The sequence below is a fragment of the Cephus cinctus genome, unplaced genomic scaffold (assembly GCF_000341935.2).
Source record: "Cephus cinctus unplaced genomic scaffold, Ccin1 Ccin1_scaffold1333, whole genome shotgun sequence".
Classification (NCBI taxonomy): Eukaryota; Metazoa; Arthropoda; class Insecta; order Hymenoptera; family Cephidae; genus Cephus; species Cephus cinctus.
The window spans coordinates 18,460-29,984 of record NW_014333751.1 but is presented as its reverse complement, the minus strand read 5'-3'; the positions used below and the strand labels follow the sequence as shown (position 1 = coordinate 29,984).

At 33.4% G+C, this 11,525-nt stretch overlaps 2 protein-coding genes across 11 annotated transcripts; one reads left to right on the top strand and one right to left on the bottom strand.

Annotated features, from left to right (window-relative positions):
• The first annotated feature begins 32 nt into the window (after nt 1-32).
• LOC107272940 (uracil phosphoribosyltransferase homolog) lies at nt 33-7,491 on the top strand. 8 transcript variants are annotated; one of them, XM_025090257.1, is made up of 8 exons: nt 34-282; nt 527-569; nt 1,413-1,562; nt 1,717-1,861; nt 2,114-2,244; nt 2,689-2,752; nt 6,748-6,844; nt 6,922-7,491. In XM_025090257.1, exons 1-7 carry the CDS (start codon nt 143-145, stop codon nt 6,828-6,830), a joined length of 756 nt encoding a protein of 251 aa, XP_024946025.1. In that variant the 5' UTR covers nt 34-142; the 3' UTR covers nt 6,831-6,844; nt 6,922-7,491. The 8 variants fall into 8 exon arrangements, 7 of the variants coding, with proteins under 7 accessions (XP_015606123.1, XP_024946025.1, XP_024946027.1 ...); XR_003061368.1 differs by lacking the exon at nt 2,689-2,752; XM_025090259.1 differs by lacking the exon at nt 6,748-6,844.
• On the bottom strand, nt 1,608-11,292 carry LOC107272941 (SH3 domain-binding glutamic acid-rich protein homolog). 3 transcript variants are annotated; one of them, XM_025090262.1, is made up of 6 exons: nt 10,978-11,292; nt 10,366-10,548; nt 10,071-10,217; nt 9,881-9,918; nt 9,586-9,797; nt 1,608-2,433 (listed from the first exon to the last, which is right to left on the bottom strand). In XM_025090262.1, the coding sequence occupies exons 1-5, from the start codon at nt 11,020-11,022 to the stop codon at nt 9,590-9,592; spliced, it is 621 nt and encodes a 206-aa protein (XP_024946030.1). In that variant the 5' UTR covers nt 11,023-11,292; the 3' UTR covers nt 1,608-2,433; nt 9,586-9,589. The 3 variants fall into 3 exon arrangements, with proteins under 3 accessions (XP_024946030.1, XP_024946029.1, XP_015606124.1); XM_025090261.1 differs by lacking the exon at nt 1,608-2,433 and adding an exon at nt 6,649-6,943; XM_015750638.2 differs by lacking the exon at nt 1,608-2,433 and having other exon boundaries at nt 7,341-9,797.
• Between the last annotated feature and the right edge of the window lie 233 nt (nt 11,293-11,525).

Below are 11,525 nucleotides of genomic sequence, written 5' to 3'. Positions count from 1 at the left end.
AAATACGTTTATAAAATTCTAGGGGTATTTTAAGTAATATCCATGTCTTCCTATTGGATGTCCGATGACAGAAGCATTTCGCAGTCTGCTCCAGTCTGCTTCTTAATGATAAGGGCAGACGAAAGTGCCGATAAATAGCAATATGGGTAGTGCGGATACAACGACAGTTGGCAAGAAGCTGATAAGTGATAATAATGATACTGTCGAAGAGTATGGACCGAATCTCAAGATTTTGCCATCAAACGACCAGGTTAAGGAGTTGCAAACAATCTTGCGGGATAAGTAAGTATTAATTATGCATTCGTGGTAAAATTATGATTCCACCTCACACTCGATTATTGCACGTCTGTATTTCTTATTTTATATACTATTTTTCAACATATTTTAAATTCTATACCGACATTCACTCATGCAGAATGTGGTATTCATGTAAGAGGATGGCATAAGTAGCACATGGCGCTGATATTTCCTGGAATATATATTACTAAGAAAAAAATGCATTCCTTGTTCTTTGTTTCTATTCCAGGAACACCACCAGAAGTGATTTCAAATTCTACGCTGATCGTTTGGTAAGATCAAATGAAGATCAGTTATATCCTTCGGGAAATTTGACTTATTATGTTGCACTTAGTGATCACGCGTTTTTGTGTGTATGTGTGCATGTGTGTGCAATTTTTTTCTACTTCCTGCTTTTAATTCAAGGTCATTTCCGGTTCTAGTATTATATTATTATTTGCGATTTTAAATCTTTCATGATACACATTTTTTACTTCGTTATATAGTATTAACTAAATGATATTCGTTTATTATTAATTAGCTAATTGATAGCGCCGTACAATTGCATAATGTGTACGTCAATTGATCATTTAAATTATGCAATGACAAATTTGATCTACAATTTAATTTATTTCACTTGCTCTTCTACTTAGTCATCCCTGAACGTGACCATGTGCTTGCACACACGGTACCAATGCGCGATTCATCTTTTATACTCGTTATTTACGCGAGCGATGACTTTGATTAGGAATGCTAAATAAAAAAGGTTGTTTGCAGAAGTGTCTGCTGTTTGTATACAAAATAAAAATGAAACAGTATTCGGCATAAGGTAAAGATATTTTATTTCCTAATGAAAAATCTCATGTTTTCACATTCTTTAATTCATCGTCCTATATTTATAACTACTTACATGTTATTAATTTAAGTAATTCATTATCTCTTAACAAATTTGTAAATGTACGGTATACGGTATTTGTTGTCTTGAATTATCGAGTTTTCGTCTAAATTATTTAAATCATAGCCAACACATTCTCTTTTTTTTTTATTACATAGTCCTCCATCAGTTTCATGAGATGATCAGTTACTACTGATTGCACATATTTCATTATTTATTATTAAAAAGAATTTTGTTCCAGATTAGACTCGTTATAGAAGAAAGTCTAAATCAATTACCATTTTCAAAATGCGTTGTAACTACGCCAACTGGAGCAAAGTACAAAGGATTAAAGTACCAAAAGGGAAATTGTGGAGTTTCTATAGTAAGAAGCGGAGAAGCTATGGAACAGGTACTGATAATAAATACATGTACAAATAAAAAAAGAAGAATGAAATTCCCTTATTCTTAAAAAAGAACGTTTATTTGATAAAGAATCAACTAACATGGATGTCGTAAGTTAACGCAAGTAGAATGTTCTAGCCATTTTTTCCCGTTTATTGCAGGGCCTGCGGGATTGTTGTCGTAGCATAAGGATCGGTAAAATATTGGTTGAGAGTAATGCCGACACGCACGAGGCCAGAGTTGTCTATGCAAAGTTCCCGGACGACATATCTGAGCGAAAAGTGTTGTTAATGTATCCTATAATGAGTTAGTATCAGACGCAATAAGCAACATTAATTAGGATTAAAATACAGTTAGGATCTCCTTATATTGGTTACATCATTAAAAAGACCAACGCCTGCGCCTGTCGGTCTGTTCGATTGCTCGACATGGCGCATGTAATAACGTTGCTTATTCAAAATTTACAAACATTGTCTGATTATGCATATTTTATGTAAACAATGCGATGACCTTAGATAAGAAACACTTAATAACGTTCCGCTTTAAAATGATTTACAGGTACTGGGAACACTGTGATAAAAGCCATAGCTGTATTGAAAGAACACAATGTGCAGGAGGAAAATATAATATTATCAAATTTATTCTGTACACCAATAGCTGCCAAAACTCTAGTCACTGCCTTCCCTAAGGTATGTAAAATTATTATTACTTGTCTAAATGGATTTTTGTTTGCTCTTCGTTCTCATTATTAGTATCTTCGCCATACGTCACTGTTCTGATAGATTCTAACCAGGCATCAACAAATTGTATGCTTTCTTCTGCTTGTACGCCGTAGGCGCCATTATTTGAGAAAATCACATGACTGGTCCAATGGAATACTGTTTCAAAAGATATGTTAGTTTGTCTTCAGATCGAGTCTCTTTTTGATTAATGCTAATATAGGCCCTTTTAATCTTTACTGTCATGTAGATATTGTGGATTGTGTTAAACAATTGTTTGTTTTACTTCTTAGTTTGCTTTTTTCTTTTTATATCACTTCGCTCGGCCGTTTCGAATATACATATATATATTCCAATTTACTTTAATAATTTGAAACTCGTCTTGAGAATAAAGCTGAATATTTCATTTTCCAGATGAAGATCTTAACATCGGAGATCCATTATGTTGCTCCCAATAATTTCGGACAGAAATATTTTGGTACGGATTGAATTCATTCAATTAATTTGCTAGTGAGAATTTAAGCTAAGCTAGAATATAATTGATTAAGTATATGAATCGTACACGTAGCGAAAGGGAAGTTATCGAAATGTCAGTGCTTAAAGCGGATTGACGTATTGTCGCAATTTTCTGCAAAGTCCAATATATAATAATATGATAAAAGAAAACAACTCCTACTACCTCTGAAAAGTGACAGAAGTAAAATACAATGCTCAGGAAGGCATACAAAAAACTAAACGAGCTACATACTCGTATTTTTTAGGAACGCATTTCAATTTCAATATTTAAATATCCATTCATTCATTCGTTCACTCATACGCATACTTACCTCAAAGTGAATATTTTTTACATGATCTCAAATGGCAGACTATACATTATGCAGTTATTATACAGCCGGAAATAACACAGCAAACTTGTTAGATATATTTCAATATAAAGGCAAACTCCTATTATGGTCACGCGTTATTTATGTATTCAAAACTTATTAGCAAACGTGTCTCCAAAATGTGTATTCCCTGATAAACTTAAAGTATTATTCAATGAATCCGCAAGGTCCCAAAAGTAGCGAGTTGCGGTAGTTAATTATATTATTACTCTAATCTTTTTTTTTAATATTTATTTTGCACCTAATCGCATAGTAATGCACTAGACTTACTAATTTTTTTTAGTTCTCAGGGGATACATAAATATATTTTAATTCGCGTTCTCAGTGCGCTATCGGGGTGACTCTTTTACACTGTATGTCCTAAAAAGATGATCCCTCCAACTGAAAATAATTTTTCGACCACAGGCAATGACAGTTCTTACATAAATATAAATGGAGGTCACTGTTTGCGAATGCATCTCATTAATAAATGCAAAGGACATTTCGATAATTCGCTTTTCCACGTAATAATATTTTGTAAGACTGTACGTAGTGTAATGTCACTTGGGGTCGACTCACGAGGAAGATTTTCGAGCACAAGAGATTGAATAAATGAGGGAACAAATGTCTCCTGTAGCCTCAAAATGAATTAAACTGTCTCAAGGTGAAAGGGTTTGCGAACACCAGCATCGATTCGTTGACGAGAAAAGACAAAAGTAAATTTTGCAAATTTTTTAATTCTCTACACCAAAAACGCCACAAAGGCCCACGAGTCCTGTCTATTAGGCCGCTGTCTATGGCAATATGTCTTTAAGGTGTTCCTTTCGTTCAGGATGTCTGGTGGGAATATTGCTTTTGCACGAAGCAGTGCAAAACTTATCATTTCTACTTATCATTTTCTTTTAATTCATTTTTTTCTGTATGTTTGTCCTATTGACATTTATTCCCGTATCATTTTATCAGCCATGAAAATGTATTCCTCGCGGGAAAGCTTTCCGCGATCGAAGCCATGTCGTGTTTTTCCTCTTTCTAATAAACACATACATATGAATAATTACGTGCAAGTTCAGGTAAAATAACGCTATTTGGCATAACATGTAAACGCGCTATATATATACACAGAAAAAAGTATAACCCTTACCCTCGCGGTAAAACGATACTTGGCTTCGAAACGCATACATACATATTGCATTCGAATCCAATACACCTTTTATAGTATAATTATCACAACTATGTGAACACAACACTAATGGATTTTCCCTTTATTATTATTTTATCTTGTCTCGATCCTTATGTTATCTTATCTTTTATTTTATGTTTTTCTTTTTATTCTTCACATTGTAGGCCGAGGGTTGTCTTTTGCACGAGTAATTGTTAAACTGGCATAATATTATAAAGGGATAGGCCATTAATGGCAACTCGGATTTTTTTTACAGTATATTAGCACCGTATGCACGTTTTATTATTGAACTACATAGACACAGGTGAAGATTGGAAGACTATAAAGCATCACGTTTACATATTCACTCAAAAACATATAGAAGAATTTCAAGAAGCAATTAATACAAAAATATTTCTAAGCTATACGTCAAACTGAAAATTTATTCTATGCTAAGTTAAATGGCAACAGCTTTTTTTTAGAACGACCTCACGGTATCCGGAAGTCGTGTCTAAACTTTTATCGTTTAGTATTACTTAAGAAAATAATGCCAGTGTTGAATCACCAGGATTTATAATGATCGATAGATGGAAGTTATCTAACGATTTAAAAATGATAAACCGATAAATAATATGATCTCCTGATCATACTACCGTATTATTCAAAATCTTGTTTTCTCTTTCTATTAATTCTACATGCAGGATATTTTCTAAAACACCTGACTAGTGCTAAAATACCGAATGAAAAATGTCAAAGAACTTTTGTACGAGCATAATATCATTGGATATCATATTGAACCTTGAAACCTTAACAAGAAAAAAAGCACACAATAGACAAGATCTTATTTTCTGATAATGCATAATACGACTTTGCCCTGAATTTTTATACATATAGCAACTTGTACGCGTTTTCAACGTCAAACATAAATAATTAATTTTATAAGTCTTACCATTAGTTAATATCAGTCACGTGTGTATGAGTATAGTGTGTGCGTCGCGTTACCTTGTGTCGCTTTTACTGTTACAGTAATAATAACAGCACACAAAGTTCAAACAATATACCGTGAACAGGCGTATAATATGTCCTGTACGTACCGAAGCCATTTATGTACATGCATATACGCGAGGGAGAAATAATGCGTGGAGGAATTTTGAAAAAAAAAAGGGAGACGAAAATTAATTTAACGTTGTTCTTAAGAAACATTACGAGTCAGAGCACACATTAATTGTTGTATCTTTCTTTGAAAATCATACATACCTCAGACGCATATTCCGGTGGCTGTTCCAGTTTAGAATGATTTCTTGATTTTGATTTTTACCCCTTTTTTTTATATCAACTCCTGTCGCAAAGAGAATTGTCACGCGTGTCATGTGTTCAGACGAGATAAGAATTCATGTGAAACAAGCATACGTGTAAGACGCATAAGTCTGTACGAGTGTTCAATAAGTTATTATAGCTTTAAGCATAAAGAATCTATGTTGCGCACCCTTGTGTGTTTGTTTTCTTGTCCTGCATAGAATTGAAAGTAAAAATTGCCAAAAGAGAAAACACGCAAATGCTTATTGCATCTATTCTTGGTGATGACAATCGTTTGTCTTTTTCTTACATTTAACATTCTACACCAGTTTTACATACTTTTTTATATAACCTTCTAAGCATATAGTCAACGCTTTTTATTTTTTGTCATGGAACGACATTTACTTGCATATATGATAATACATTTTGTTCAGAGTGAATAAAAGGAGTGTATTTTTATGAGAGCTGTCAGAAGAACATAACCAGTCAAAATATTAAATTGTACGTATGTCTGGCGAACTTATGAATTCTAATAAGATAAAGATAGGATAAAATTGAAAAACACCATTATCAAATACGACGCATTAAGTATTTGCGGATATTCTCTATGTAATTTAATAAGAATTCACAATAGTTGAATTATAACAATTTGTACGTGAAGGGCTTAAGGCAACCTAGGAAATTCGTGGCAAATGTGTCACATGAATAATTAGCATGTTGATCAGTCGTAAAATAAGAGACAATTTATGTGCAAATAAAAGTGAAAAAGGTAATAATCCAAATACCTGTATAAACACCTCTACTCTACGTATCATTAATTTCATTGAAATTCGAGAACTATTTTGCACACGTAGTAATCTCTTTTCATGAGAATCCTATTCTTTCCAAAGCCACGATTGCTTTTATCTTGAATCTAGTAATGTCGATAAAAATTTACCCGTATCGCTATTAGATTATATCATGAAGTGTTACATTTTCTAAGAAATATGTATGTTTCAGTTGCGATTCATTATTAATTAATTTATAGGACGTATATGAGTTGAACACGTAGTCCAATTAAGAATGAAAGAGAACTTTTAATTCTTTAATCCCAGAAATCATAGATTGCATAAGAAAGAGGAAAAAAAAACATGTTTCGCCATTGTTATTTTTCAGGCACTGAGTATCACGGTGTAGAAGTTACGTCGAACGTACAGAAGACAAATTTCGCAAGACGTTACAGTTATGACTCGGATTAGTTGGTTATTTTAATGTTGGTTATTTAACGATCAGCTTTCCTTTATCGTAACCATGTAGATTTTGATTCTTGAATTTTTGTTTTTCTTCGAGATTCCCTTGCTCTATGAGAAAACTTAAATAGAAATGGAGACATAGAAAAGTACATCGTCGAGAAGCTGAGAGACGGCACTGTAAAACTGGATTCAACGAACAATTTTAAATGGGAGATTGACGTTACAATAATTAAGGACAATGTTGCAAAGATGTATTTTGTACGTATTTCTAATTTACCGTTTTATCGTGAACAGTGTTTCTTTTTATGTAGAAAATATGAAGATGAATATGATTGCGTTTTTCTTTTACATTTTTTACACAAGTACCTCCAAGGTCAATATTCAAAATCATTTTTTTTCTTTGCTACTTTTACTCTTCTTGCGTGGATGAGTGCTAAATGAAACTGAATTGTTCAAATAACATGTGAAGTCTGAGTGAAACAAATAAGACACACAAGATCGTATGATTCTGCGTGATTAACTTGTATCGATGTATTTATTAGTAAATTCATATATGTATATATAACAGTGATCCGTATGATACATATCAAATGTATAATGAACCTTGTAAATATATGCGTGTATATTTTCATAATAATGCGATGCGTTAAGACTTTATTTCGTAGAACTTCTTTAAGTCTAACAGTCATTTTTTTAATTCTCTATTCATTCGTTACTCTTTCCCTTTTATTAGCGTCAGTCACGGTACGATAACTGCCGTATAAAAAAAAACATTGTTGAAATTCTATCACGTCTTTAGGCATTTAACCTTATCAAAAGAGAGGGGGAGAGAGGAAGAAAAAAAGTAAGACAATTTGGCTTCTCTTTTTTACGTCATTGTTACACCCACCTGTCCTATTAGATTCTGAAAAAGCTTTACTTTTTTTCTGCCCTTCCTCTTTTTTTCTTGTAACCTTAATCAGTTTTACTGTGTATATGGACATTAAAAAATGTTTAGCTTCTATTAGTAATAAATGTAGTCTATGTAGCATTCTTTTTCTATTTTTATGTTTTACCATCTCGTTTGGAGCTTCTTTTTTTCCACTCGGAGGCCGTGCAAATAATTCAACGTAAAAGCCAGGTGGGTTTACAACGGTATTTAAATTATTAATTCAATAGTAAACAAAATACGACTAATAGAAAAGAAGAGAAATAACGATCGTATCAAATTATCGGGATACCAGATAATTATTTAAACAATAAGCAATACTACGAAATACTCCAAAAATTAAAATGAGGTTATTTCTACAAAATTTTTAAGAACTGATACGCCCGGTTCTATCACTTTATGATTTCTAATGGTGCGTGAAGCGATAAATGTACATGTAATACGTATTTTCTGGCTTTTCTCTGCTCCTTTGTTAACACTTGTTATCAATATGTTCATGAGACAGAATTATAAGGACTCCTAGCAAATCTCTATAATTTCGTATATCCCTTTACGTAAGCGACAATGCGTGACATCAGTGTCGTTCAAGAAGTATTTTTACTTGAAAAAAATATTTGTGCTTGTCATTGTTTTGCTTTTACAGTGAATACAGATATAAAGTAAGCAAGAAAGAATGATAATGATCATTTTGATTGATTATTGAAATTCCTTTTTCTTTTACTATTTTTTATGCCGAATTTCGACCGTTACGTGAATTTTGAAACCAACGATTAAAATGAATTTTGAATAAATTCATAGAACGAGAAAAGAGAGGATAAAAGAGTGATAAAAAACGAATTGAGCGAAAAGGCGAAATTGAGCGAAAGCTCTTTAAACGAATTTTTAGACAAAAGTCGACGTACTTATTCATTTCCATATTTGTATTTGATCGGACAATCTTTTCGTATTATCTAAAAATGTTGGTTAACCGTAAAATCTTGAGCACCGAATCTCTTATACACGAGAACGCGATCTAGCGTGAATGGCGAAATCTTATAAGGAACAGTGCGAAAATATACAAATTTTAATCAACCGAGACATATAGTACTTTTTTTATAAAGCAGACCATAAATATCTACACTGAGAAAATATTAGAGATAGGATACGCGTGAAGGTAATAAGAAAGACTGGGTCGAGAAGATAGGACAATACTGTGGATAAGCAAATGAAAATCATAAAAAAAAAAATAATCCGTTAACTCTGTACGAGTTTCGAATAACATTTTATGATAAAGCGCAGAACAATATTTAATAGTCTTTTATGCCATAAATCGACTTGACAACAAAACGCTGTCAACCCACCGCCATATACTTTCGAAAACAACGAGGAATCCTTGGAGACTGGGATATGTCCGTAGGAATTAATATAGTTAACGAAATGATATAAAACGAAGTATGTTTTAAGAAAGCGGTTTATGAAGGTATCTCGCGTAACTAAGCAATACAGAATACAAAATGAAGATGCAAAATGGTTTCGAAATTCCCGTAGGAGAAACGAGAATACGAAAATAGAAAACAGAAAGACGTTTGAATTCACGTTCGTGTCTATACATAATTTGCGAATTATACGACGGTTATTTGTATTCTACGCAAGCCTACTTGTAGTCTTCTTTCTTAATTTTTAAAACTTTATCCGAGTTGTTTAATTTTTCAATAATCAATAAATTTTAAGCTTTTTTATCGCTGATTAAAAGAAAAAGCGAACAGTGCAGAGACAGCTTTATAAAATAAAGATGATGAATAATATCAACGGACATCGCGAAATCCCAGCTTTTAATTTTAAAGTGATATTTACTTATCTACTCCTCCTTCTCTTGATCGTCGGATTTCTCCTCGTTTTTATCGCCACTTTCCTCCATTTGTTCAGCTTCTGTCTCAGAAGTGTCTTTCGCGTCGCTTTCGTTAACCTTTGTATCGTTCTCAGGTTCTGCAGCAGCATCGACTTCACTAGGAATATTTATTTCGGTCTCCTGTTCTTGACTTGTCAGAGGTCTCCTCTCTTCCAAACTGTTTCAAATAAGGACATGAATTTTGAGTCCATGACAATGTTTGTTGTCCTTAGAGTTTGTTAGTTTAAAATCTTTTTTCACCTTTCAGGCTGAACCGTAGTATCCTTATCTGTAGATGGCTGCAAAGAAATAAATGAAATTATTAATTAAGATTAATTAATAGCATTTAAATAGAAATTTCTAGGGCTTATATAAGATTATTTAAATATAAAGACAGGGGAAAAAAGGATATTTTAAGCTTCAAATGGTACCGTTTGGATTGAATATATACCTCTCGACTGGATGCATTTCCATTTTGCTGAATGTCTTTACTTTGTGATTTATCCAGTGTGATCTCTGCAGTACTAATAGCTGGTGTTACCTTCAAGAACTTTTCAAGTTCATCTATCTCATTGGCAAGATCAAAATCTTCGTAATCCTAATTAAATAATATTATACAATGACTGTACACATAATATACAAATCACAAAGCTGTACATTAAATGAATAAATAATATACACTCAGGTCACTATCTATACATCATAATAAGGCAGAGATAAATAAACTTCAATTTAATCTGAATTACCCCACAGTATTCATCCTCGTTAAATATTTGTGGAGGCAGAGGGTGTTTACTCTCTTTTGCGTTACTATGAGTTTGCATAAATTCTTTTTCAGATTCCTTTCCTGGCTCAGTAATATCAATCACAGTATATTCGACATTCTTACTCTCAAGAATCATCAAGACACGTTGCTGCCTTTTTTTTACCTGAAATCAATTAATTAAATCCTGTACACCCAAAACAAATTTTCGAGGATCTAAAACTGATTGAAGAAGGCTAAAAGGACACTCCAAAAACATAAAAGAAATACGAAACAAAAAGATTTATCGAAAAATCCGAAAAACCGCAAAAGGCATCCTTATCATAATAATCTCTTTGTGAGTAATAACTGACTAACGATAGCTTTACCACAATAGACTATGATTAATCGTAAGCTTCTCGCAATAAGATCTACAGTTATAATGACGAAAGTTGTAATTATCAAATCGATTGTAATCTGATCCATAAGCATGTATCGTGAAATGTCATCATAAGTTAGTTGCAAGGCCACAAATTAACACTGGCCAAGGTTTTGTCGCATTCTGAATCTGTATATCAATGAAGCATTTTGGGTCCGTAGAAATTTTGGCACTCACTTCTTTATTGCCGCTGATCCCCGATATGTAGACCTTGACGACCATCGTTGCCCGGGGTAATTCTCCTGTCAACCGGCACGATAAAGCACCCTCGCCGAACCTTCCTCACTGGCTAATTTATTGGTAAATAAGTAGTAGCGGTACCAAACAGCTAGTTATGGTCTGACGACGGCTCAGTAGTAGCAAGTAGCGCTTTGGCTCACCACGAAACGAAAGCCTAGCCTAGTATCTATCTCTTCTTCTACTACGTCGCTGTCTCTCTCTGGCTGTCCAACGAAGTAAATCTGTTAGGCGAAGCTAATGAATGCTTAAGGTTGTTTTATGACGTCACAGTTCACTTTCTTGAGATCACCTACATAAGGCTTGCTTTTCAATCAAGCTTCTGTAAGGTCCGTTCGTGCAAATGGTTTTACGTGTCCGGACTATTATAAATGTATTCGAAAATGAGCCGAGAGCGCATAGTATGTACATACATACGCGTGGCGTGGCGTCTCTGTTTAATGCATTAATTTGATCGAGATACCAACATGCTCTCAGCGCTCTCGGCT

Excerpts from the sequence above, each read along its gene's own strand:
- LOC107272940 (XM_025090257.1), top strand. The coding sequence starts at position 143 with ATGGGTAGTGCGGATACAACGACAGTTGGCAAGAAGCTGATAAGTGAT. Across the intron at positions 283-526 it reads CAAACAATCTTGCGGGATAA|GAACACCACCAGAAGTGATT; the intron begins GTAAGTATTAAT and ends TTTCTATTCCAG. Across the intron at positions 1,563-1,716 it reads GCGGAGAAGCTATGGAACAG|GGCCTGCGGGATTGTTGTCG; the intron begins GTACTGATAATA and ends CGTTTATTGCAG.
- LOC107272941 (XM_025090262.1), bottom strand. The coding sequence starts at position 11,022 with ATGGTCGTCAAGGTCTACATATCGGGGATCAGCGGCAATAAAGAA. Across the intron at positions 10,218-10,365 it reads ACGAGGATGAATACTGTGGG|GATTACGAAGATTTTGATCT; the intron begins GTAATTCAGATT and ends TTATTTAATTAG. Across the intron at positions 9,798-9,880 it reads ACTACGGTTCAGCCTGAAAG|TTTGGAAGAGAGGAGACCTC; the intron begins GTGAAAAAAGAT and ends TATTTGAAACAG.